This window comes from Sander lucioperca, chromosome 2 (genome assembly GCF_008315115.2).
Source record: "Sander lucioperca isolate FBNREF2018 chromosome 2, SLUC_FBN_1.2, whole genome shotgun sequence".
In the NCBI taxonomy this organism is placed as follows: Eukaryota; Metazoa; Chordata; class Actinopteri; order Perciformes; family Percidae; genus Sander; species Sander lucioperca.
Window position 1 is genome coordinate 2,407,431 of NC_050174.1, and position 27,388 is coordinate 2,434,818.

General features: G+C 41.2%; 1 protein-coding gene across 1 annotated transcript in view; it reads right to left on the minus strand.

The window, feature by feature from the left end:
• Positions 1-27,388, minus strand: part of atf6 (activating transcription factor 6) — a 36,292-nt gene that overhangs the window by 6,578 nt on the left and 2,326 nt on the right. The window contains exons 4-15 of the mRNA XM_031318237.2: positions 26,961-27,058; positions 25,503-25,626; positions 23,081-23,284; positions 21,205-21,362; positions 14,238-14,423; positions 13,986-14,077; positions 12,468-12,608; positions 10,794-10,889; positions 10,594-10,696; positions 9,729-9,799; positions 8,122-8,233; positions 4,405-4,489 (exon numbers count right to left, since the gene is read on the minus strand). Of these exons, the coding sequence (XP_031174097.1) occupies positions 4,405-4,489; positions 8,122-8,233; positions 9,729-9,799; positions 10,594-10,696; positions 10,794-10,889; positions 12,468-12,608; positions 13,986-14,077; positions 14,238-14,423; positions 21,205-21,362; positions 23,081-23,284; positions 25,503-25,626; positions 26,961-27,058 (1,470 nt within the window). The remainder of the gene's footprint in view (positions 1-4,404; positions 4,490-8,121; positions 8,234-9,728; positions 9,800-10,593; positions 10,697-10,793; positions 10,890-12,467; positions 12,609-13,985; positions 14,078-14,237; positions 14,424-21,204; positions 21,363-23,080; positions 23,285-25,502; positions 25,627-26,960; positions 27,059-27,388) is intronic.

Here is a 27,388-nt window from a genome sequence, read left to right on the forward strand (position 1 = left end):
GTCACAGGCAATAACAAGACTAAAAGAGTCTGTAGGAGCTCTATGAGGCTTTGGCACAGCAGTGTTTTGAGCTAAATGCTAACATCAGCATGCTAACATGCTCACAATGACAATGAGAATATACTGATGTTTAGCACGTACCATATGTTCCCTACCATGTTCACCATCTTAGTTAAGCGTGGTAGCATGCTTACATTTGCAAAATTAGCACTAAACACAAAGTAAAGCTGTGGCTGATGGGAAAGTCATTAGTTTAGCAGGAAGTTAGTGTTAAAGCCAAGTGCAGAAAATTATTTAAAATTTGACCTGATGATGGCACTAGAGGATGGCAAGGGTTAAACATTTGGGTTGGTAAGAGTGCACTTCTTTTCAGAGCATTGGTGGGGATGTTTGTTTAGATTAGAGGGCCTGATGATGGCACTAGAGGAAAAGTTAAGGGATTACCAAGTTATTAAAATGAATCCTTAGGGGAACATGATTGGCTGAACTGAATTTTCATGGCTATTCATCCAATAGGCATATCACTAAAAAACAAAATTGGCAAACTCATTGTGGAGCTAGAGGGAAAGCAATGGGATAACCAAAGCCAGTAGGATTCATTGCCTGGGGACCATGAACGTCTGTACAAAATTTCACTGCAAACAAACACTTGTTGAGATATTTCAGTCTGACTCTGTACATGGCTGCTAACCAGCTTTATGTATAGATAATTAAGTCATTGAGGCAAAGAATCACCTGCACAAGTTTATTTTTGCAAGGCTGGCAAGGGTTAAACATTCGGGTTGGTAAGAGTACACTTCTTTTTAGAGTTTGTTTAGATTAGAGAAGTAGGAAAATCTGACCCCCAACTCCTTCAGTGGTGCGGAGCTCTACGTTGAATGCCCAGTGAAAGCTGCCTGTTAACTACGGAGCACATGTACAATCTCAGAGAAGTAAAAATAGACTGCAGTGCGTCTCCCCTGTAAGATCCACCTGTAAATTATGTCATCTCCAAAACATTCCTCTCCTCCAAACATGTCGCTTCCACTTGATTGAGCTACTTTCAAACTCCGGATCGTTAAATAAACACAACCTTCAGTCCTTATGAGGAGCCACTGCTCAGCCAGATACATTTTCATTTCAGAGAATGAAGGCGGCCAAGGTCAAGTAACTTTACCAGAGCCCCTGAACCATGGACACGCAGCCAGACAGAAACAAGCGAAGGGGGAAAATCAAAGTCTCGATCTACTATGTTCAGTTATTGACCGCGACAGACCAAATGCTCGCTCCAGATTAGCAGAGTCTATCCACCTCCTCCAGATGAAAACCATTTAGTGGCTGGAGAAGGAAGGCATTCCTGAAGGAGAGCAGCTACAGGGAGCTGGAAAGAATTATCCTCCACTGTGGAGCAATCATGCCCCAGCGAGAAGACAGTATTTCTGCTTTTCTAAGTGTCTCGCCCAGCTTAATGTGTACATTTGCACTTAATCACTTCAAAGTTCCAAACAAAGACAACATAAATCTAAAATGTGACTTGATGGCTGTCATCTCGGTGACACATGGGGCTTTACATGTTGAAGGAAGGAGGACCATGCGGGTGTAGAGAACCACCAGCAACCTCTTTTCAATGTCAGCCTCTGTTGGCTTGCTTTTTAACTACAGTCCTCTCCGGCAACGAGGAACTACCAGGAGGATCAGTTGTGGCATCTGAAACTGAAGCTACCGTATGTGCATCTGTGCTAACATGAAACTTCTGTTAGTCCTCTCTCTGAAAGATCCAGCCAGCACATTAGATGCAAACACACTAACACCCGAATCAAGCAGGAAAAAACATTTGATAAAAGCACAGAAGAACACAATGTTTGCATTTACGGCCAACTGCCGGCATCCATGACAGATCATGCAAATCAAAGGTCCTTTTCTTGAGCTAACAGGAATCCTTCCAGACCCGATATCTTTGCCTGAATGCCACCTTTGTTTGGCCATATCAACAATTAGCTGAGAAGGAGGTCTTGGATTTCACTATTTACTGCTATTTCAATGGGCCATCTGACCAGCACGGACTTTAACATTCCTCCCTGACAAGACCAACCAAGAACAATGTTTACCTTCATCAATCTTCATCTCTAACACCCCCCCTCCCAGAATTATTTCCCGTTGGCCATGTCTTCCCTGTTGAGTAAAAGGCTCATATTCCACTGACTCACTCCTCTCAGAGCTGGTTGACTAATCAAATCTATTGCTGGTGCTTTGCCACAGACAAGACAACAAGATATCAGAGGAACAAGAGGATTTCTGATAAAAATGCCAGGCAAACACCCAACAACAACAGGCCCTCTTCCCTAATTGCTCACACCCTACATAAACACAATCCCTCTTCAGCAGGTTTCCTTTCAGTTCACTGTCTTGCAGGCTTGCTGAAAACAAAGCCGCCTGATAATTAACTGCAGCATTTGGACAAAGAAGACTTTCCACTGAAATCTCTGATGACCTGACTTTGACATTTTTGAATCGATAATCAAGCAGAACTAAGAACCATGGGGAAAAGCTATGATGAGCTCATAAAAATCAAAAACATCTGTATACATCTGTATGCATAACAATTTGGCAACAAATGCGGTAATCAAAGTCCAAGGTTCTTGCCGATAGAGTTGTGATACTGAGGCGTTCCTCATGTATATCAGTGATGCATTTTTTCGATGGGTTTTGTTTTTGAGGGTAGGCAGTCAAATAAACAGGTGATTGCATCTCAAATGGGCTAGTGGAAACCACCCATCCAAAAACCACAACCCCCCCACATTGACAAGATGTGGACGGCAATTGTTCTCTTTAAAGCCTGAGACACAACAAGCCGATAATCGGCCATCAGACAGTCTGCCGAGGTCAGTGACTCGAGTCTGTTCGGTGTGTTCCGTTCCGTCGTTTGTCCGAGGGGCCGTCGGCCTTCATTTTGGCCGATTTGACATGTTGAATCAGAAGGCGGTCACTGCCGGCAGTCGGACTCAAATGACCCATCTGATTGGTAGAGTGCTAACCCGGAAACGAGGAGCGGGATGAGCGTGACTAGAGTCTCTCAAAATCTGACAAATCTTTTAAACTGACCTTTGTCGATCTGAAATGAAGACAGATTCAGCAACTGCATGGCTTATTTCTCGCTTAAAATGTTTTCAGAAACACATTTCGGTGAACTATTTCAGTAAAATATGAGATTGTATTCTGAACAAGCCGCCATGACAGTCTGTCTTTCCAGAGAAGCCAGACCCACGTGACGCGTTCGTCCAATCAGCTGCCGGTTTTCATTTTTGGGCGACAATACAGATTAGCGCCGCCTGCTGTTATGGAGACGTATTACATCTCGTCGCTTTGGTGTGTTCCGAGGCACTTTTTTGACCAACTCAGGGAGACCGATCAGTCCAACTGGTTGGTGTGTCACGACGAGAAAAACCGGAGAACGCTGACCAATCAGAGCAGACTGGGCTTTTTCTGGTGGTGGTGGGGGAGGGGAGCTTAAAGAGAGAGGCGCTTAAACGGAGCGTTTCAGATAGAGGGTGAATTCAGATATATTCAGACAGATAGTAATGAAAATATAATGTGAAAAACAATGTATTTTATGAACATTAAAGCATGTAAACATGTTCAAGTAGAAACCCAAAATACAAGTATGAACCTGAAAATGAGCATCATATAGAACCTTTATTAAAACAGTTGGTGATGAATGTAAAGCCAACAATTCAAGCAATGTGTGTATGAAGGGATAACAAAGATGTGGTCACACTAGGTTTTGCCAGCATAAAAGGCATTTTTAAATGTTTTTCTTAACATTATATCTTTAATATATGAATAATAAAAAAATATTTGTAATAAATTAAGTAAATCTAATAAAATATACGCCTCGCTGCCAAGGCCTCAACTTGATCATTTTGAGTACAAAACAAATAAAAATCAAAGCCAATAGGATATGACCATATTGAGTCAGTGGCTGTACAGACACTTGACAGCATCGCTAAATGCTGAGTATAATCAGAGGACATAACAGAAACCACAAAGGGCTCAGAGGGAGATAGGTAGAAAATACCTTCTACTAACAAGACGCCAGATGTCCAAGAATCTTTTTGGCAAAACAATCTTGTATGAAGAAACTTCCATTTAACTTAAATAGGCAACAAACGCTCTGCGTCCAGGATGATAGATTTTGGGAAACAAAATACCAGCACATATGAAAAGAAAGGATCAGAATCACCTTAATGGGCTTATAAAAGCAAAAGTGCTCTATTTTGGTAATAGGAGTCAAGTGTCCTACGCCATAAGTAATGCATTCTTGTGGGGAGACGTGTTTCTGAATCTGCTCCCAGCTTGCCTTTCATCTGTTACATTGTGTTGAGTGACCAAACACCCCAACTGTTGTGTCTGTGCTGCAGTGCATACCGTTTATGTTCATGGCTGGCAACACCAGAGACATCTTGGGTCGACTTCCTTTGTTGTGGTTGGTGGCAGGAAGTAGAAGATGATCCTGAAAACAAAGAGAAGAAGGTCATCAAGGGGAAAATACAACTCATATGGAAGCAAATAAAACATGTCAGATGGGTGCATTTGCCAGTTGTTGATCAAGATTTGGAGCCGAGTTTATAACTCTAAGGAGACCTGCTGGATGACTTGCATTAACAATATGAGGTTATCAATGATGCAATGGTCATCTGGGAAGTTCAAAGGTCCTAACATAACTCAATTTCCATGAAGGCCTTTTCTAGTCACAAAATCCTCAAATTGAGCACTCACTTTTCTCATGCCTCACCCTAACTAAACCGTTAAAATCCCTAAATCATTTGAATACTGTCACCTTGGGCCATTTAAGCATTTTTTAATCTACGAGAAGTCTGAGATCAAAATGGCAATAACCAGCACGGTTCCTGGGGGGCTATCAAGAATGGCTTTTCAATGGGAGTTGTGGTGGAGAGAGGAATGCTTGTGTGCGTACACACATGTCTCACACACACACACACACACACACACACACACACACACACACACACACACACTGTGTTTAGACTCAATAGCGCCTTTTAGAACCCCCCCCCAAATACCAACTTCTTTCAAACTCCACACCTCCAGTTTGTAACGCTGGCTTTCTCTTATACATTTCTCAAGCCTGAGCTAATCCATGATGCAGACATTATGCAACTGGTTGTAGTAGTACTACTCATTAAAAGTAAACTGAACTTCATGTGTAAAATTAGTGGAGTGCCTATTTAGGAAGAGTTAAGTGAGACCGGTAACACTGCAGAGAAATCACCCATGATTTGGTTTCCATCACCTGCAAGACTGGCTTCAAGAGCTATCAAGAGACCAACTGAAAACAGGTTACCTCTATCACACTTGGCTTGCAAAACTCAGCCTGGGTGAAATGAAAAATAAGGGGCACTGTGAAGTGAGGTGATGACAGGCGGGAGTATGGTCTGAGGTTGGGGAAGGGATTACTGCGAAAAGACAGGAAGGAGCAATGTAGGAGAAAGAAAAGAAAGTGTTGTTCACAATGCTGAATACATTTTATTAAAATGACACTAAATGTTGCACAGCTAAGAGGTTATCTTTTGTAACTTCATTTGTAGTGTTTCTTCAGAATACAGGGTTTGGTGAAATATACAATCGTGGCACTGCAAAGAATTAGGGATAAGCAATAAAGCCACCAAAGGGAATATTACATGCTAAAAATGACTGAGAGGGTGCCATGACTGTGTTTGGAGGATGGCAGGAAAACAAAAAACCCCATTACTGCCCATCATGGGGGGGCCGGCTGATATAACAGCTGCAGCTGCCATGACAACAGGTGATTTTTCCTTGAACCCTATGGGATACGGTCCACAGTGAAAGCAGCCAGTGTTTCCACCACCTGACCTCAATGCACACTTACATAAAGCCACAGGTGCTAAAAACAACACTAGGAGTGAAGCAAGACCGCAAAACGGCAACAGAGTGAGAGCGGTCTCATATTTTGGTCTTGTTGGGAGTTATGTTTTCCATCACCTCACCTCATTTCACACATAAACAAAGCCACAGGTGGCAATGTATCTGTCGAGGGCTTAAAGTAACCTTGACCTAAGCATGGATCTCTCTGAGCGCACAACACATTGTAGAGACTGACCTCAACTACTGGCGAGGGCAAGAGCAGGTCATGATGAGGCCGACGAATTGCCTCGAGGGACTAAAGTCAAAATTAGTAGTGATTGGCTTTAAAATCCAAACAAAATTCTGCTTTGGCAGTCTTGTAATAATATCAAACCGACTGAAACAAAAAAACCATACCCCTGCTTTTGCGACACACACACCCACACACAAATAAACTGACTAAGAAAATCTAGTAAAAGGTTTAAAGAAAAGTTCACACTGAATAACGATCTGTGTCTTTTACTAGTTAATGCTTTGTAAAGTGTTTTTTGTCATTTCTAATAATGCTTTTATTCCTCTAACCTTTCCCACTTAATAAAACAAGGATAAGTCCACTTAATTTAAAAAACCACATCCAAAAAGAGCCGGAAAGTAATAAAGGAGGCAGGACTGTCTTTCACACACTTTCAATTGTGAAGATTTTCTGCATTTCTTAGTCTTCAGTGATTGTAAACTTAATATCTTTGACTTCTGGACTGTAAGTCGGACTAAACAAGCACTTGAAGACCATTACCTTGGACTTTTAGATATTAGGAGTTGCGTTTACAGGCCAAACTGCCAATCAATTTACTAAGAAATAGTTGCATGCAGCCCTACATCCTCATATATATATATATATATATATATAAAAAATCATAGCTTTAAAATAATTGAAAAGCCTATTTTCCCATAGTTGTTATTGTTTTCAACTGTGATTAAACAAAAAAGGTTACCATTTTTCAAACATAAGTTTCATTTCATTTTAGGTTGTGGTATTGTTATGCTCTTTTCTGTCAAGTGTTACTATAAGCCATTTTTCAACATGTTAGTCAAGAACTACATTTAGGAAGAGTCCATACATCTGGGTGATTTATCATAGCAAAATCTTCGGTCAGTAAGAATCAAACCTTGGGGATTACTCTATTATTTTTGTTTAACGGTTTGGTTTCAAAGTTAAAATATCTGAGAGGTTTTTGCCCGCCCTCACTGCTCATGCAACACAAAGCTGCTAGAAACTGACGGACAGCTACTTGACCTGTAGAGGCCCTCAACTCGGGTACACCATAGTGATCATTGTCCCTGCTGTCACCATGCCAACTGAGAGCCAAGCTTTTTGTGACTTGTTTGATGACAAGGGGTCTTGATCTTTGACCACATGCTTCAAAACTCCCGACCCACTGCGTAATCCTGAGAATTTAAGGGCTTAACACCACCCAGAGGTGTTGAGTGTGATATGAGCTCTTTGGAACAGTGACCAAATGTGTTTTGGGTAAGAAACATATCTTCATCTACTTTTTCCTAATGTTACTATGTGTTTTATTCGACACAGCTCAGTGGCAAGAGATGGAGCAGCAACTTCCCATGGCAACGAAACACAAACTACAATGGGGAGAAAAGAGTTCCTCTGCAGCAACTTTGTTTTCTTTTTCTTGATAACAAAATAAAGAAACAAACCCAAAGTAATCAAAGAACTCTTTATAATATGTCCAGAAGTAATCATATGAAGAGGGAAAACTCAAAACAGGTTCAGAGTCTCAAATGTGGGAAAGATGGTCAAATGAATAAAGGCCAAGAAGATTAACAGTGACATATGGCCATGCCTAAAATCAAAAACATGGTCTTGATGATTGCAAAGGGACTAAGGAAACTGGACTGGAAAGAGGTAGTTACACCCTTGGGCGTAACTACCACCCTTCATCCCCTCTCCCACCCTCCACTTTTCTCTCAAATCTCTCTGTTGAGAAACCAACCTATTACATATAATTTATGATTCATAAGTTACTCTTTCTAGCATTAACTTGTCACTTTTTATGGCCAGTTTGGAAGAAGGAAATCTCATGACAAACACAAATTGATCAGTGTTGAGCTGTGAAAACTTCCATTTAAGTATTATTTTTACTTCATGAGATCAGTTTAATCACCGTGTCAGACTTTGTGTGGGAGCCAGTGCTCGTTTTTCCACTCAAATCAGTGGAATGGACCAAACAAGTTCAAACTTACCCTGCGGAAGGACACTACGTAGAAAGTGTCGCCACGACGATTGATCTCATCAAAGAAGTCACTGTAGGTGTGATGAGGTGCGTAGTATACCTGCAGCTCACTGCCAGGATTCCTGTTGATGAAGAATAACAGAAAAGTATGAGGAACACTGAAAAACACTCGACAAATATTTAGAAATGGGGAGATAAGGACAGAAACTGGGTTTCAAAACTGACACATTGATAATCAATGTTTCGTGCCAGAGAAATGTATTATTTTTTGGCGAATTTCATGCAGATGAAAATCTTTAACTGTTTTAATATCAGATTGTTATCAAAACTCTAATATTATTTGATACGTCTGTCCGTATAACCCCGAAACAGACTCCCTTTCTACCTTGGTGTTAGAAAAAGATCATTCCATCATCATTATGACAGTGGAGCACACAGTCACTTGGCATTGATTTGCATCTCAGTCATCTAGAGCTGCAACTATTAGTCAATTAATCAGTTAGTCGATCAACTGAAAATTATTAACTATTACTACTAAACTATTTTGATAATCCATAAATTGTTTAAGTCATTTTTCAAGCAAAAATGCCATAAATGAATTCTGGTTCTGCTTAAATATGATAATTTTCTGCTTTTCCCTATTTTGCATTATACTACACAGAATCTCTTTGGGTTTTTTTAGTTGGTCAGAGAAAAAACTAAATATATGACATCATCTTGGGAGATTGAGATGGTTATTTTTCACTTTATTCTGTTTTGTAACCAACCACTTGATTAATTAAGAAAATAATCGGCAGATTCATCAATAATTAAAAGTAATCATTATATGACATCATGACAGTTGCAGCTCTACAGTAGTCTGCTTCCCTTGTTTCACAACCCAGTGGATAATACAAGTTTTTGCAGACTCTACTGCTGTGGCCTGGCTCTAAACATTATGTATACAGCAGATGGCCACATACATGAGGATAAAAACCAAAATAAAACTGTGAGGAGCAACCGTTCTTGTGTATTTCCTCTTTTCATTTTGGTTCTGCTGAAACTGAACTTCACAGCCAGACTTACAACTGAGAAAAAAATATACTGTGGGTGGCCAAAAAAACATTTTCTCCATCTGCCTGATCCAAACTATACGGGGCAGTCCAGTGGGAAAGGTTCTAATTGACCACTAAAGCTCTTAAGCAGTTTGGAGGGTCATGCTTTAAAATCACTGTATCATAAATCAGACAGATTGTAAAAACTGATAAGCGGGCAAAAGCCAAAAATGTGGATATCGAGGCATAAATGTTATTTTTCATCACAGTCCCATTCAAAGAGCCACTCTGGTTAAGTACCACTCTAAAACAATGAAACATACTAGTTTGTTATGTCTACAGTTGCTTTACATAATCTGTCTCTGTGTATTCCGCTGACAAAAAACACGACAGTCTGCAGCTCGGAAACAAGATTCAACTCACTGTTTTGGTTCACCAGTGTTAGTTTACCACACAAGAGGTAGTTACTGTGTATTTGTTCTGATAGATCCACTGGATGGATCTGCCCTCTAGTCTAGTCAAAAAATGCTTAATGCAGCTTCAAAATAAATTTGAAAAAAGACACAAATACACTGCCACTCACTTTTCCTCAGTAGTTTCTGTGTATTGGACCGTCACAATCTGGGCACTGTCAGCCTCCTTATTCTCGGTTTTCTGTTGGGAAAAAAAAGAGGAGAAAAGGGCTATAATCTCTTTATATTCTTATCAACTAACCACTAGAGTGAGCGGTATAACTGTTCGCAACTCTGTCGAATACAAACAGACTGACTAAATGACCATTTCAAAACATCTACAGATCAACACACACACACCAGTCACAAGGTTTGCTCCTGATAAATCACATCTAGTTTAGGAATCTTAAGACTTAAACTTGCATGTAGAACCAAACACATGAACAGAAACACAATAAAAGAGTTATATATTATTAATATAAAAATCACATATGTTGAAATACTGTTAAGATGTATGTGCGTCTGTGGGGCTTAAACAGCTCAATACAGGTGAGAAATAAACACATCTACATCTCTATTTAAAGTAAAATGAAGAATGGGTATATACGAACTAGGCAGCTCAGAGTGGATTAGACCTACTGTGACAGATTTGGGAAAAAATGATGGAAAAAAAGGAGCAGGGGGCACTAATCCTACAGCTCCCCTCTAAGTGTTGTGTTTACTTTCTCAGGGCTGCCGGATTAAACTCAGCCCAATGAAGAGAAATGTGAGGCAGAAAAAGGGAAGGTGTGAGGGGAGGTGAAACAGTGGTGAAAGAGAGGCTTTGGTTTGCCAAAAAAATAAAAAAATAAAAAATACTTTATATGGCCTAAACTAAAAGTGGTTTAGTTTGTAAGCTTTATTGCAAACACTAAACATCACGCAAATTCTTACACGGCCCATTAGATATGTTGTCCTGTTTTTGTTTTTTTTTCAAAACCTGCTGCTGTGACCTACCAGAATGGTCCTGGTGGGTTTGTGATTGCTGTTACTCATGCGCCTGGATTTGGTCTGCTGCACTTCATGACGGTGGACCCAGCCCCTCAACTCATGGGCCAACCTGCCAATCAACGTGTATAACATTATTTCCTTTGCATTTTTGTAGTCTTACTTGAAAGGAGAAAAGTAGGCCATACATGAAAGAGTTCATAACTTACTCTATGCACTTAGTCCTGTTAACAGGAGGCTGGCAGGGGGGAGGTGGTCGGAGGAAGATAGGATCCTTCACCACCATCAGGGCCTTATCCTCAGAGCTGCAACGCAGAAGAAAAAGCAGATAAAGGGTGTTAAAGGAAGAGGAAAGTGATTGCTTTACAAGACTGTTCATATGCTCTTAAATCAATGTAAGAATTTCAAATAAGAATCTGTTAAAAAAATGAAATATTGTCCACATGTTGAGAACATGCTTTTAATGCAAACTGAGCGCCAACATGGCTGCCTGCCCTCTGATGGAGATGAAACACCCAGAGTGGATCGTGCAACAGGAAGCAAAACGGCACCAAAAGAGAAACTAGCATGGCTTCAATGTGGGGACAATTATAAACCTTTTGAATGTCACTGTTAACTAATGAGTTTTTAATTGATTCCAATTCCTAACACTTGACATGTGCAGACGTGGCAGAGCTTCAGTCGCTAATTGTATGCACGGAAACGCTGAGAGGGGGAGTGCAGATTCAGACGATCCACATGCTGCTAGAGCGATGATCAGACACATGCTACAGAGAAGTGAGCACTGCTACCCTGCAGCTCACATCCAGTCTGATTATGGACAATGACACAAAAACAACAGTCTGGGTTGTTACCATAAGGTGGGTTTACATACATTATGGATCAGCAGCACACTGCATTGCATAACTCGGCGTTCCTCCTCAGATGATACTGTGACTTTAATTAACTGTTATACCTCTGCGAATGAATGATTATGTTGCTTGAGGTGATGATGTAGACTGTCCACAGTCAGTGCCCACCTGCAGGGGGATTGTTATTAAAACACCTGCCACAGACGTAATACCTCCCGTGGGTCTCTCTGATCTGAGCCAACACGTCGACTACGCCTTGCGTTCCCGTCTCTAAACTCTCTGGAAATGGTTCGGCGAGACAACACGTCAGCCCACAGAGCCTTGATCATAACTAACTGGAGGGGCCGTATTAACCTTCCCGCATACACACCTTCCTGGTCAGTGGGACCCCAAGATTAGGTTGCATATTTCCCCCGTCATTCTCCGCTCTTATGCGTTTGGTGCTGTCACCCCTTTTGTAAAGGCTAATGTGTTCCTTCCTGCCCACGCTGGTTTAATGCTGCTGGGAAACCTGATACTACAGCTGAATGGTTTGCATTAACATGTAACATACCCTATGCAGAGATCTGACAAAACACAGGCTGGCAATGCCACGCAGACATTCGACACTCTGACCACCTTGCAAAACATCATTGTCAGGACAGAGGGGCTGCAGGTAATGTACCAAATAAGTATGTTATTTATGCAATTTACAAATGAGACTGCTGGGCCTCTATCGCATTTAAAGAAGAAAAGAAAAATATATAACACTTTAGAAAAATAAACTGTTACTAGCAATAAAAAGTTGGATGTCAAACATGGCCTGAGCCCAATTTCCCACTTTGTTACTCAAAGCACAACTGCTGGCTGACTAGTCATGGACCTGGAGGCGTTTTGAAAAGCAGACATTTGGACAGAGTTGGTAATCGGCTAGCGCGCCTGTTTACACATGCCGTAATGAGCTGTACCAGTTCAGACTGAGCCCAGGCACAGGTGCATCCGGGTCCGCTGACATGCGGTTGTGTTCAGGGGGCAGGGGGTTGAGCACATTACCTGTCGGCCATCTCAGAGGGGCCACTGCCGAGGGGATCAGGGCCCATCACAACCTCAGTTTCTGCCTCTGAGGAGAAACCCAACAGGTGTCTGCCGCCATGCTGCATGGAGAGCTTGGAGCCTGGGCCACCCTGAAACAGACTGAAGAAACAGAAGACAGGTGAGGGAAAATCAGGATACTAAGAATGGAGGAAACAAACTGAAAAGAAGAACCGGGTAATGGACTGAAATAACCGCTGAATTCCATGTGGCCCACATCCTGTCCACAGGAGGGTTGTTCGTTTTTAGCCACAAGCAGATTCTGAACTCTGATCTAGACTGCATAACTCAAAGCATGCTGTGGCGCACACACAAGCAAAAATACACACAGTCTCTTTACAATGGTATTACTACACTGGGTGGCATTTTCATTTCAAAAGGATCCAAACTCAAAAGCGGGCATATTTCACATTCCAAAGGAGAGCCCAAACACAAAACACACAGATGCGAGCACAGGTACAAACACACACAGACTTTAGCTACTGTGAATTACCACTCAAGTCGCAAAAGCAAACTCATTCATGGGTCCCAAGAAACCTTTTCATGTTTAAGCTCTAGAGAACAACTGAGAGAACACATTCCCAGCACAGAGCCAGATAATCAAAGCTATCCTTGTGGAGAAAGTTATTCCTGGGAGAAAACAAACATTTTTATAATGTGATAACAGAGAAGTCATCGTTATAGTTGGATGTGGACTTGAGTTGAGTTTGTGGGATTACTTACATTTGTAAGTGGTACTGTAAATATTTACTTTCCTCCCAACCCAGCCGGTTGTTTTGAGACTTATTGATCCATTAGTCAGAAATTCCTATAAACGCTGGCAAAAACAACAGAGGAATGGAGCATACACACAAGAGCCATTTGGTATGGATGAACATCACTGGACTACATTACTCTGGATGGTATCACACGGTTACTATTGAGTTCAGGTACTTTTGCTCAGAGCATTTAAGGGAAACCATTAAGAATGAATGTGATACAAAATCTTTTGCATTGATTATTTGTCATTATAAATAACATAAACAAGTCATATCTAAACTGTTGGCAAACGATAGTGAGATGACTGCTTGTTTTTAATTTGTCAACTTGTTTAGGCCAATGTGTTCATTACCTTTAGTCAACTGAAATATGGGTGAAGTAGGTTTGTGTGAACTTATTGCTTCAACGGGAAATGTTCTGCTCTGTTTTTAATAAACGTTTGTGCGTAATGTCTTACATGATTGGCGTGATTCCCACAATGACTCAGGGGGCTTTCCATTTGTCTTCCTTCAATAATTAAACTGCTGTGCATCCACAGTGTGTCCACAGATACCAGTAATCTTTGTGTATCTGGAGCTACAGTATACCATCATCAGCGTGCTTTTGTTTTGAACTGAATTTAAGCTTTTAGAGCCTAAATTAAATTGTTGTGTCTACACTTAAAAGACACACAGAGAGAGAGAGAGAGTCATAGTCACACATTAAGCGCCATACGCTCACCTCATTGGTCCAACGTTAAGCATGACGAACACCAACACCACCATAAGGCACACAGCTCTCCTCTTGGGGGCCGTTACCTTCAGTACTGTGTTCTGCAGGAAAAGTTAGACATCATGTTGTATTACAAACAACAAATCACAGATATGAGTCATGTGTAATTCACACAAGGCTTTTGTTACTCTGCGCAGGCATCTTTTATAAGTGGAAGGCTGTGTGGACGTATTGGCAGAGCAGTGGCTGCTAGCCTCTCACCTCACTCAGCAGGCCCTCCAGCTGTTTCTTGAGCGTGCCATTCTCACTCTTGAGCTCCTCATTCTCAGACAACGCCACTTTCAGGCGAGCTTCCAGCGAGAGCAGATAATCTTTCTTCTTTTTCCGAGACAGGGACGCCGACTCGCGGTTCTTTATCATGCGCTGCTGCCTCTGTCCAAACTTGGACTGGAGCGAGAAGGTGACAAAGACAGAAAGAGACATTGGACAAAGGTTATTACTCATGTCAAGTCACCTATTTTATCACATATGGATGTATCCACTTCACAACCTACCCAAAGAGGGATGGTTATTGTGAGAAAGCAATAAATTGCCTGCTTGAGCCACCTGTTGGGTTGTAGATCACAAGTTCCTCTCACTAGTGTGACATCATGTTTGTCTAGGCTCTCAAAGGCATTTGGTTAAAAATAGCTTCTACCACCCAAACAAGTGTCTAGGGGAAAAGTAGGAAGAATGGATATACAAACATGTAGGTATGCAAAACAGCATAGTACAGTCAATGGTATAGATGCAACAGTATGTATTTACTGCCTTTTCTACACTAGAGCTCCAACATCTGCTTTGTCAATGTTTTGCACTACCATCCACTCATTCAAATTCAGGAGGACGTATGTGGTGAACAACACTGGTAACATCCTAACAAGAAGAAGTGTGGGAAGTGGAGGAGAAGTTTGAAAAGAGGGACCCTGGCATGAGAGAGAAAAAAACAGTACAAAAGACACAAGTGAAAAAAGGAAAAGGAAAAGGGGAAGGGGAAGCCGACATTAAAGCCACAGCCGGCTTTGTTATTCCCACCGAGAGAGAACACCTTGGCCGTCGATGCTCCAGTTTACTACGGTGATAGAATAATACATAGACATGTTCAAGATGTGTCGTGAGGTTAATGCCACCTCTGCAAAAAATCATGGCTTTAACATCGCCCCCAAAGAGCCCTTAAGTGCACACAATCAAGCTTCTGCTTGAAAATATTTACACGGACATCCTCTGAGAAGTCCAGAGGTCGCCTGCAATGCCTCTGTACTATATGTGAAAAAAATTGTGCTTACAGAGTGTGTCTCTTTGAGAAATGGGTTCACATCTGAGACACATAAACACAGAGGCACTATATATATGTTATAGGTCTGGATGTAAAAAAAAAAAAAAAAATCAGCCATAGTCTTAATTGCCGTAATTATAGCTCCTTACAAAGTTCTTACAATATGCACCATTTTCTATTTAAATTTTCTTTGTTTATTCAAGGCCTTATTACAAATTAAGACTGCCCAAACCTCTGAAACTATGAAAAGGCGAACAAAAGCAAACTTTTTTTTTTTTTTTTTTTAAATAAACAAATTAATAAATAAATAAGTTATAGTGGTTGTACAGTTTGTTTCCACTAAGGACAACCAATGGGATTCCTGCCACTCAAGGCCAGTGAGGTGAGGACTGAAATCTAACCCAAATAGCACATATCTTAACATATCTCAAATTAACACCACCCATGGCTGTGGTGATTACCCAAAACACCTTCATTGACCATCCAGTCCCCAGCTACTCATCTCCTATCCTTCTCCAAACACAAACACCCTCCTCAGGGTAAGCCTCTAAGAACCTGGGCCTAATAGCCCCGCTGGTGATTAAGTTATTTGGATCCCTGTATTTGTGTTCTGTCTCCTGAGAAACCCCTCTGTCTCCCAGCCCAGATCTGGGAGCCGTGCCACTAGCCTGAGCCTGGGAACGCTGCAAGTAAGCAGTTACCAGGGAGTGGAGAGCAGGGGGAACTTCACATCGCCACCAGATTGAGGCTGAGGGGGAAAATGTGGGGCAGCCGTCAAAAAAAATGAACCTCAATTGAATGGGTAAGAACGCAAACACTGGTTCAAACTCAAACTATCTAAACTAAGTGTCTGTGGGAAACTGCCAAGGCGCCCATAAGCAGGGCACTTTCCTCCTGCTGCTACTGCACAGTGGCCAGCTGCATGTTGTTGCTGAAAGGTAGAATTGCCTGCTCAACAACTCTTCAATGGATGAGTGCAGGTGAAGAGAGAGAAAAGAAGCGCTGACAAGCCAACAGGTCCCAGCATGCCTAACTGTCACACTGCTGTTGAGAGTTGACTCTTTCCATTCAGCATCCGAAGGGTTACTCCAGGAGGAAGTGGGTGATGAACCATTAACCTATCCAAGCGGGAGGGGGCTTAGTTTAACAAGTTTCCTGATTTTACCGTAGGTTATAAACACCTATAACCACGGCATGCAGTTGAAATAACTGTCAACCTGGGATGTCGAATTCTCTCTTTTTTTGTGTTGCAGTTCACTCTTTGGGTACTCTGTTTCTCTTAACTCCATTTTAAAATCCACACGGTGCTTAAACTGTGCTGTGGGTTAAACATGTAGTTGCAGCGCAAAAGCAAGAGAGCACGTTGTTCCAGTTGTTTGTTTTCCAATGAGGTATTTAGGCGACCGTTAGTGGTCGATGTATCAAATCACAAAATTCACACATTAGACACATTACAGCAGGGTTTTGTAACATATAAGGACTGCCTGTGTGCCTTACTTTGTCATTAAACATTTAACTTAATAAAATAATATCATTTTACGCTTTGTAATAAAACAATGGAATTCTGTGTGATGTATTTTCAATAGTTTTCCTGCTGCATCATATTACACAAAAGCAGCTTTTACACATTTGGACAAAAACAACCAGATGTGGTGAAAAAACATGAGCTCAAAGTCCAGGAAATGATGTGGAGAATTGTTCAAATCACTAGGTATATTTAATTAAGAGCTTTGCTGTTACATCTCTAACATGATGGATTTCTCCCTGTATGAGTGTTGAATAATGAGCATAGATAATAAGACAAAATGTGTAATGGGATTTTATCAAGCTCCCTTGTAGCTCTCCAGGAATTTTCTCAATGGGATTAATTTTTTTCCTCAGCTCAACTGAGCACTCCGATTTGGAAACTGGACACTGATGCAAAAGAAAATTAAAGACGTGAAAGCATCCTCTTCTGTGCTCCATCCGACATTACACAATGCTTTCCTGGGGGTCCCCTCCTATAAATCCTCCCATCCTAGTAATAGGAGGATTTGTTGAGGCGTATAGTTCTAGGCTGGACTGTTTTTCAGTCTAGAACACACACACACACACACACACACACACACACACACACAGTATAGGAGCTCATTACATTACAGCGAACCAATCCCTGATGGCTGTTTACAGCTGTCCCAAAAGCTTCATCCTGCACAACACCTGTCTGAAGCATGTAATGGTTAGCAGCCGTTTAACACCCGGGCTTATTAAGGCTAACTTTAGCCCAAAATACAGTACTGTAACCAACATGAACAGTGGCACACACATACAAACTGTAGATATAACATGTAGTAACACCTGGCGCAAGCATGTCTTCTTTAACAGCCAAACCAATGAGGATATAAAGTGAACACAGCTGCAGCGGGTCCGAACACCAGCATCTTGGTGGGCCACGGAAACAACTCTAAAGTCCATTTAAAGCAAGACCTCCAGGATGCAACTTTTGAAAGATGAATCAACACACTATTTTTCTTACAAATGAAAAGCTGAATTTATATATTCATAAGCAATGAAACATACCCATACTCTTAACTAACACTTAAATACACTCAGGGGTTTTGCTGCTACACTTGCTCTGGTATGAGCAGTAGCTTGTGGTGGCTAATGTTAGCATAGATAATGCTGCGTAAGAAACATTATTGAGCCACTGACTTGGACTCTTTGTGCTACTGTTACCCTACCATTATAAATATTACCATTATAATTGTCACTTGTGGCTACAGTGGCTACCATTTAGCAAAACTTACATAGTCTCACTTTAAATCATTAAATAGCTGATATGACACCCAGATTCTGCAATATAAATATATTTTTCCTACATTCACTAAAACATCATTAAATCATCATTAAAAACTTGAGAAATTAATGGAGGTATCAGCTCCAGTCTTATTTTCCCCCTCTCAATTATTGCGTACAGTCCCTCCCCTTTAATCACCTATTGTAAACTTTATTGACTTGCTTAGCTTTACAAATGGCTGAGAGGCGTATTTGTTTTGGCCTCTGAGGTTTGGAATTCCTCGTCATTGTTCTCGTGGTCTGGCACGAAGAGTGCTTCTCCAGGCTCGATTAACCCCATGATAATTGGACAAGTTGATGCAAAAAGCTGAAAACTGGATGAATTTTCTGTGGTTGTCCCAGTGTCACCACTGAAAGCACTGCAAATGATTCAGGATACATTCCACAAATGTAACACACATGATTCTTCTTAATTAAAAAAAGCTACCCTTATGAACAACAATGCATTTTTTGCAACTTCACTGCCAGTCAGTTTGAGCTAGCCGGCGAATGGGAAACACTTTGAATGTGGAAGTTTTTCTCACAGACAAAAAGAACAAGACAAACAGGGGAGAAGACGAAGTGAGAACACATTTCTCACTAAAGGTCAGACTTTAGCGAGTCTTTAGGGAACTCTTGTGCCGGGGAGCAAAGCCTGAAACAACAAATGGCATCTCTCGGACCTTTACAATGGAGGCTGACGATTCAGACTAGCAGAAGGAGGCAGTTTATTCAAGTAACAAAGAGAAGAGAATCAGAAACACAGACCTATAAACTAGCCCCAGATCTTTAAAAGAATATCAGACTCTCCTACCCAAAATAAGTCCAGCATGCACAAAAGCTTGTATTAAGAAACCACAAGTTTGTACCATAAACAAAACAAACTATAATTGAGTTTTCTGTTTTAACTTTTAAATCTCTGGGGCAGTCCCTGCTGCACTTAATAGTACCTTATAAAAGTCCCTGAAAGCTCTGTGCTGTCCTGTGCTGTCATTACACGGACCCAAGAGAAATGAGTGCATGAGGCAGAAATACTGAAGATCAGCAGGCTGTGCGTTAACAGTTGCATGTTTGTGTGTGTCTTCTGTTCTCTGCAGCTGTCCTGACATCACCCCTGAATGCAACACACGGAAGGATCCACCCTCTGTCATCCACATGGTGAGTAACATACTTTACACTGTCTGAACTACAATTGCATAACGTACATCTTTCCAATGAAACCCCACAGGTACAAACAAAGCAGAAGCCAATAATGACCATGTGTGGATTGTTTGTAGCTCCATGAAAACCAGAGAGGCTTGTGATTAGTAACTATCATGCAGATCCCTCTCTTTTAAGAGTAATAACTCAATCAGTTCACAAATCACACAATCATTTTGCATGTATCCAACATGGAAACATCTTTCAATTTGATGTCATAGATTTTGTCACAGATTTTGGTGTCATTTGCATCTTTACAGACAGAAATGGTCCATGCAGTGTTATAACTTTTCCTTCAGAGTGGAAAAACACAAGCATCATCATACACGAAAAAAAAGTCTTTGAAACTTTTTCCTTTCAACACTTCGTTTTCATATTTAATGCAGAAATTAAAGTTAATGGTTTGTGAAATTAAAATAAACACTAAAAATAGGGTAAGATGATCAAGTTTATGTTGGACAGGTTCCAGTTCAAGTGTGAACATGGCAACCACAACATCATAGTTACATAGTGGGCAGGTGCATGCACGCCCATGTGGCTACGCATAGGCATGCAGCGGCATGCAAGTGCACGCATGCAAGTTCTCGCATGTCCACACACAGACACACACAAAGACAACACTTCAAAAAGGTACTAGTCAGTCCTATGGAGAGGCTTCGTCTAATCAATTGCTTGGACATATTCTTAGTTACGCTGTGAATTAAAGAGGATATGACCTTACGAAGAGCCTTTGAGGAAACATCCGACAGATTAGACAGAGAAAAACAGAAAAAACTAAATGTTTGACAAGGGAGTCAAGGTTCTGTGTTTGACATTTTGTTTGAGCAATGCGATGTCCATTAGAGCTCAACAGTGTGGTTCCGGAAGTAAAAATCCTATACATTTTCTCAATAAGGATATTGAGTATCAGCCATAATGTCTAAACCATCCAAGGTAGACTCAGAGGATGTGAAATGAAAGTTTCTGCTCCTGTAGAAGCTAGAAGTCCATATGAAATCAACCACTTTAAGAAAGACATGTTTTATTTGCGATCTTATGGAGAAATACTACACTACCCACAATCCTAAGCGTAACAGCAATGTCTCTGATTGGTGGAACTTGCTGTTACCATGGAATGGTTTACCGCACCAACGAACGGCTAGAGCGAGCAGCTACCATTGAAGTCTATAATCGTTCATGTACACACTCTTGTACCTTTGCCTTATTTGCCGTTTTCAAAATGTTATTTTGCGCCAAATCAAATGTTTTATGGTAATGATTCATCTCTTAGCTGGTTGGCTTGGTTCCAGGTATAAAACTATTTACAGTACATAAGCATTTAAAGAAACGTCAATGGAGATATTGAAAAAGGAAAAACACTACCCGAACCAGAGCCGTTAAAAAAAGTGGGCGGTTACTGTTGAGCTCTATAGGGTTTGGGAACATGACACTACTACATGTTATTGTATGTACCTAGATTTACTGACTTGATTTCTCAGTAAACAACCTCCCATTTGTTAAATGTGTAACCAGAGAAAAACAGGTGGTGTCCCCTTGGAGCCATTCTGGGTGTAACCAATGAAGGCAAACTGAGTGGCCTGAAAACATTTCGAGATCTCTGAGCAAATAACATGTTTACAGTTATGTGGGTGTTTGACAACATATACAGAAAGATGTATAATTGGAAGCACCTATGTGTGAAATCCGCTATAATGACACATAATGCAAATATACAGTAATCTTTTGCATGGCTGATTATACACAAGTGGACATTTGCCATTGACCCTTTGACTGAATGAGGGCAGCAGCACTAATCTGTGCGGGTTCTCATCTACACCCCTCTGTGTTTATATCTCAGGGCAGTTCAACAATGTAACAAGTAGGAAGACTTAAGTGATAAAGAGTGCGGACGGGACTCACTTCATCATCTGAGGAAGGGGTTCGAAGCGTGACAGGAGCAGCGACAGGAACGTGCCTGTTCTGGCTGAGCGTTGGCATGGTGACCACATTGGCAGTGACAGCCCTTGTTGTCTGGATCTGTAGCACCTGGCTTGGCTGCGACAGCACTATGGTACGTCCTGAGAAAGAGTGCGCAATACATTTTCAAATTACAGGTCTTAACCTATACTCTCATACTATAATCATATTTTTTACAGTATAATTAACATTGAATAACACTGACTGTGATTATGTGTGTCTGTCAGTTTGTTCTTATGTTTGGGTTTATGTTCATATCCCACGTTTGTCTTGCTATCTATGGCAAAAAAACAATCAACCTGATATTCTCTACAATCTGGAAGCTGCATCAGTCTGCTGTTGAAAGAGCCTCCCACTGCAGATAGTACAGACCAGCTCATTGATCCGCCCCCCCCCCCGTCCGTGACCTACATTAACCCCTTGTCTTTATTGGGACTCTGTGTTTAAAGTGCAGGTGGAAAAGATGTTTACCATCTCGACCTGTGGTCTTAAACCTTCACATTCCAAACGGAGAGGTGTGTGAGTTTTATGTGCATGAACACACATAAACCTGCATGTTGGCCCCAATTCAAAATGGATTATGGCCTGAAAGAAATAAACTAGCAAAACCTCAACAAGACACGATATTGTCCATGTTTAAAAAATGTCCTGTTGATGTAGGAGCCTCAAAGAGTGTAGACCGTGCCAGGAACCATTCCTCAAACTGACCCAGCAACCTTCACCTCTTATACTAAACAACCTGTCAGTGCTAATCGTGGAGAAGCCTTAGCCAGTCTTCCTAATGAATGTGTGTGGTGCCAACACTGTGTGTCTTGGGCCCAAGCTCACCATCTGTAAAAAGAATTCATGAGGATAAAAGTCAAAAGAAATTATAAGCCTTGGAAACACCTGTCAGCCTGTTTGCTCTTTGGAAATACCAGGCAAACTCTATAAAATGTGAACTCATCAGTAAATAGCTTTAATTCCTTTCTTCCATCTGCCTGATGCATAGGGATCACTTCTCAGCTGTGAATATTGCAGAGATCTTTAACCAAAGAGACTCATAACACTGAGCAGGCTTGACTTGACTTCCATCTGGGGTCCTAACCTTGGATGTCTTGGCTTTAGCCATCTGCCACCTTGGCCATTACCAGGCAGACTGGAGAGCCATATTCAAATTCAAGTCGGGAGAGGTCAGATACTCCACCCACTTTGGGCCCAGGCAATGACATAAGTATTTACATTGGCCTAGGTGCTGCTGATGTAACCAGATTGGTAAACCAGGCAGGCTAAAAGCACAAAACAAAATAATGACGACTTTAATGCACGAAACACACAAAATCACACAGCAGCCCATAAATAGTCTTTGGTTTACATGTGGGCTATAAAACAAACTTTCCTGAGTGTATATTTATGGAGATTGATTCCCAGCATTGTTTTTTTTCCCCCAAGTGTAGCCCAGATGTAGACATATTTTGGTTACAAAAAGGAGGCGTCTAACATCTTAAGGTCTGATTTAGTTTTAATTATTTGACCGTCATGCAGAGTAGCATGGTACAGTGAGGACTAAGATCACTTATGAGCATAAACTAAGGTTAAAGCCCCATCTGCTGGCCAATACACAACAATTAAATGATTGTCTAAGCAAGAACGACAAACAAATTAATCAGAAGTTACAAACAGCTCTAATATCATGTCATCTCTAAATTTAAATGAATTACAAAATACTCTAAGGAAAGAACAACACACAGCTCGCTAATACATCCAGTGCCTCTGGTCTGATGCAATACAGTGCAATGTGAGGCAATGGGTCTTAATGTGTTGTAGTGTGAGCTCTAACCTGGAGGGGGTGCTGGTTGGATGTTGATTGGTGCTTGTTTGACCACAGGCAGGACAGTGGTCTGCAGGGGCTGGATGATGATTGTCTTGGCCTGCAGTGGAGCTGCTGCATGAGCCAGGGGCACAGCTGTAATTAGTGGTTTCGGTTGGATGGAAACCCTCGGGCCAATCTGAATCGGCCTTTTGATTGGCTGAGCTTGTCTGGCTGGTGTGTGGGGATGGGGGTGGGAATAGTGAGATAAGAACACAGGATGTATGTAAATACAAGTAAAAGGCTGACTCTAAGCTCAGGTGAGGAAATTTGCATTTATCGTTGCAGGGTATTTTTAGAAGCTAGTTTTTTTTCTTCTACAAACCGTCCCAAGTCTTTTTTAATGACACACGACTTGTATCGCTCTTTATTTTGTTGATCACATCACATAATTCTGCAAAACCCAGAGTGTGGTGCAAAACTTCCTCTGGTTTTTGGACAAAGCGTACAAATATGGATTACAGGCGGCCTCTAGCTCACCCAGTAGAGCGTGCACCCCATGTAGGCTGAGTCATTTGCAGCGGTCCGGGTTCGAATCCGACTTGCGGCCCTTTGCTGCGTGTCATCCCCTCTCTCTCTCTCCCCCCACTTTCCTGTCTATCCACAGTCACTATCTAATAAAGGGAAAACCCCCAAAATATAATCTTATATATATATATATATACATACACACACACACACACACACAGACGTGCTCAAATTTGTTGGTACCCCTCCACAAAAAATGAAGAATGCACAATTTTCTCTGAAATAACTTGAAACTGACAAAAGTAACTGGCATCCACCACTGTTTATTACATATTTAATAGAAATCAGACTTTGCTTTTGATTTTTTATTCAACATAATATTGTAAATAAGAAAACAAATGAAAATGGCATGGACAAAAATGATTTGACCGCTAACCTAATATTTTGTTGCACAACCTTTAGAGGCAATCACTGCAATCAAACGTTTTCTGTAGCTCTCAATGAGACTTCTGCACCTGTTAACAGGTAGTTTGGCCCACTCTTCCTGAGCAAACTGTTCCAGCTGTCTCAGGTTTGATGGGTGCCTTCTCCAGACTGCAAGTTTCAGCTCTTTCCGTAGATGTTCGATAGGATTCAGATCAGGACTCATAGAAGGCCACTTCAGAATAGTCCAATGTTTTGTTCTTATCCATTGGTGGGTGCTTTTAGCTGTGTGTTTTGGGTCATTATCCTGTTGGAGGACCCATGACCTGCGACTGAGACCGAGCTTTCTGACACTGGGCAGTACGTTTCGCTCCAGAATGCCTTGATAGTCTTGAGATTTCATTGTGCCCTGCACAGATTCAAGGAACCCTGTGCCAGGCGCAGCAAAGCAGCCCCAAATCATAACCGAGCCTCCTCCATGTTTCACTGTAGGTATGGTGTTCTTTTCTTTGAAAGCTTAATTTTTTCGTCTGTGAACATAGAGCTGATGTGACTTGCCAAAAAGCTCCAGTTTTGACTCATCTGTCCAAAGGACATTCTCCCAGAAGGATTGTGGCTTGTCAATATACATTTTAGCAAATTCCAGTCTGGCTTTTTTATGTTTTTCTTTCAAAAGTGGAGTCCTCCTGGGTCTTCTTCCATGGAGCCCACTTTCGCTCAAAAAGCGACGGATGGTGCGATCAGAAACTGACATACCTTCATCTTGGAGTTCAGCTTGCATCTCTTTGGCAGTTATCCTTGGTTCTTTTTCTACCATTCGCACTATCCTTCTGTTCAATCTGGGGTCGATTTTCCTCTTGCCCAGGGAGGGAGGTTGGCTACAGTTCCATGGACCTTAAACTTCTTAATAATATTTGCAACTGTTGTCACAGGAACATCAAGCTGCTTGGAGATGGTCTTGTAGCCTTTACCTTTACCATGCTTGTCTATTATTTTCTTTCTGATCTCCTCAGACAACTCTCTCCTTTGCTTTCTCTGGTCCATGTTCAGTGTGGTGCACACAATGATACCAAACAGCACAGTGACTACTTTTCTCCATTTGAATAGGCTGAATGACTGATTACAACATTGGAGACATGTGTGATACTAATTAAAGAAACTAATTAGTTTGAAATATCACTACGATCCAGTTATTTATTATCTTTTCTAAGGGGTACCAACAAATGTGTCCAGGCCATTTTAGAATATCTTTGTAGAATAAGCAATAATTCATCTCTTTTCATAGCTTCTTTGCTTTATTCTATGACATACCAAAGGCATGCAAGTATACATGATAAAATAGCTTTCAATTTCATCACTTTTCAGGAGGAATGAAGCATTATTTCAATGAGCTGTAAGGGTACCAACAAATTTGAGCACGTCTGTGTATATATATATATATATATATATATATATATATATACACACACACACACACACGTGTGTGTAGAGGCTGCCTCACCTCGGGCGGTCTGGCTGGTCCTCTTTGGAGCTTTCTTAGCTGGGGAAGAGATTAAAGAAAAGCCACTGGACTCTGAGCAGACTGAAACAGAAGAGGACTGTGATTGTGGAGACAGGGCCTCATCCTAGAAGTGAAGCAGAGAAGACACGTGTCTATTAGATACTGGACATCTATTTCACCACGACATCAGCAGTAAACACAAGCATCTGGAATACAGTTATCTCCTACAAAATGGTTTACTGCAAACTTCTACTTGTAACTGCTTTCCATAATTGTATTTTCTTTGGCATCCCTATTATCCTAATGTATTTATCAAATACTTTTCCAATTCGGAATGTTTCATTGTCTTTCTATATTTCTTATGATTGTACTTTATGTGTTGTTGTTCTGCATTTGTCTTTGGAATCTGACTCAATGACATTGAAAATGAGTGTCGCGGCCGCCCCTCGATGCGTTATTATGGAACCCACGCAACTTCTAGACCCGCCCTTCAATAGCATTCACACACTGCTATTGGCCAGGCGTCCATGCTTACCCAAGGTATTGTAACCTGATTTGTTCAGGTCCTATCCCCTGACCAATCGGCTATCCTAACCTTAACCACTCGAGGTCAATGCCTAACCCCAACCAATCGGCCTGCTTCGTAGGGCGGGACTTTACTAGAAGTTACGTGGGATCCATAATATTGCCTCAATGATCTGTTGATCTGAGGATAAATAAAGGTTGAGTGAAGGTTGAATGAATTTATTTTGACTTCTGCTGCTCAACACTCTTAAAAATGCACAGTTCTAAGCTGCGTCATGATTGCACAAGAGCCTGTCATCCGAACAGGCTACTAATGAACTCACATTACATCAGAGTAGCTTTAGGATCATGATGCTTGCCTACAGTTGCATCAGTCATCAACAAAATTCACAGAAAGTAAAGAACACTGTCTGACGAAATATGATTGTTGTAACATCAGATAAAATATGTATCAAGTGTCCTTGTCAATATTCAAAGACTCTGGTAGACAAATGTGTCCTTGGATTCAGTTAGCAGACAAACGTGTGCAGACTGTGTTGGGGCTAGACAAGGATGTAACCCTTGTCCTTGTTTTGACACACTGTGAAAACATCTGCCTGCTAAATTATGCTAATGTGGCTAAACTTGTCAGCACCTTCCTTATAACGAGAAGGCGGGGCACAGCTCAGGCGGGCAACAAATTATTAGTTTGACAAGGTGTTTAAGGTTTTTGTTAATAATAAGTGTCTAAAGTGTGCATGTGTGTATCCAAAAGTAAAGAGCAGCTGTTACTGTTTGGACACCATCTGGATGAGGCTTTTACTTGTTCCAACTGCGCGGAGGGGGCAGATATGTGAAAACTCACAACCAATATCAATGGTAAAAAACTGCATTGGAAATACAAGTCAAATGCTGAAAACCGAGAAGGACAAAGAGTTGAAGACAGTGACTTACTTGTAAGAAGTATGGGGACAGGGCTTCCACAGAAGTAGGAGAAGGGACAGAGCTCAGAGTGTGGGCAGGTGACAGAGAGTCCAGGCTCACCTCACCATCTGGATACACAAGGACAAAGACGTCGGGAAAATGTGTCATATACTGTATGTAGGCTTATCAGCATAGGTGGGTGTGATTTACTATCCCTGTGTATTCCCACACATGAACTCAACACTAACACCCCTTCTATATCCTTTATTCATTTAGCATAAACCACTGTGTCCCATAAATACATACCTCATTAATAATCTACATCGGCTGTCTTTGCAAATCAAATCATAAAGCAGCCATGCAAAAATTAAATGAACAAACGCAAGTCATCCGAGTTATATTTGGTCATAATTTCCCACATTTTTCAAGAAATATAGCACTAATAGTTTTTTATTTTA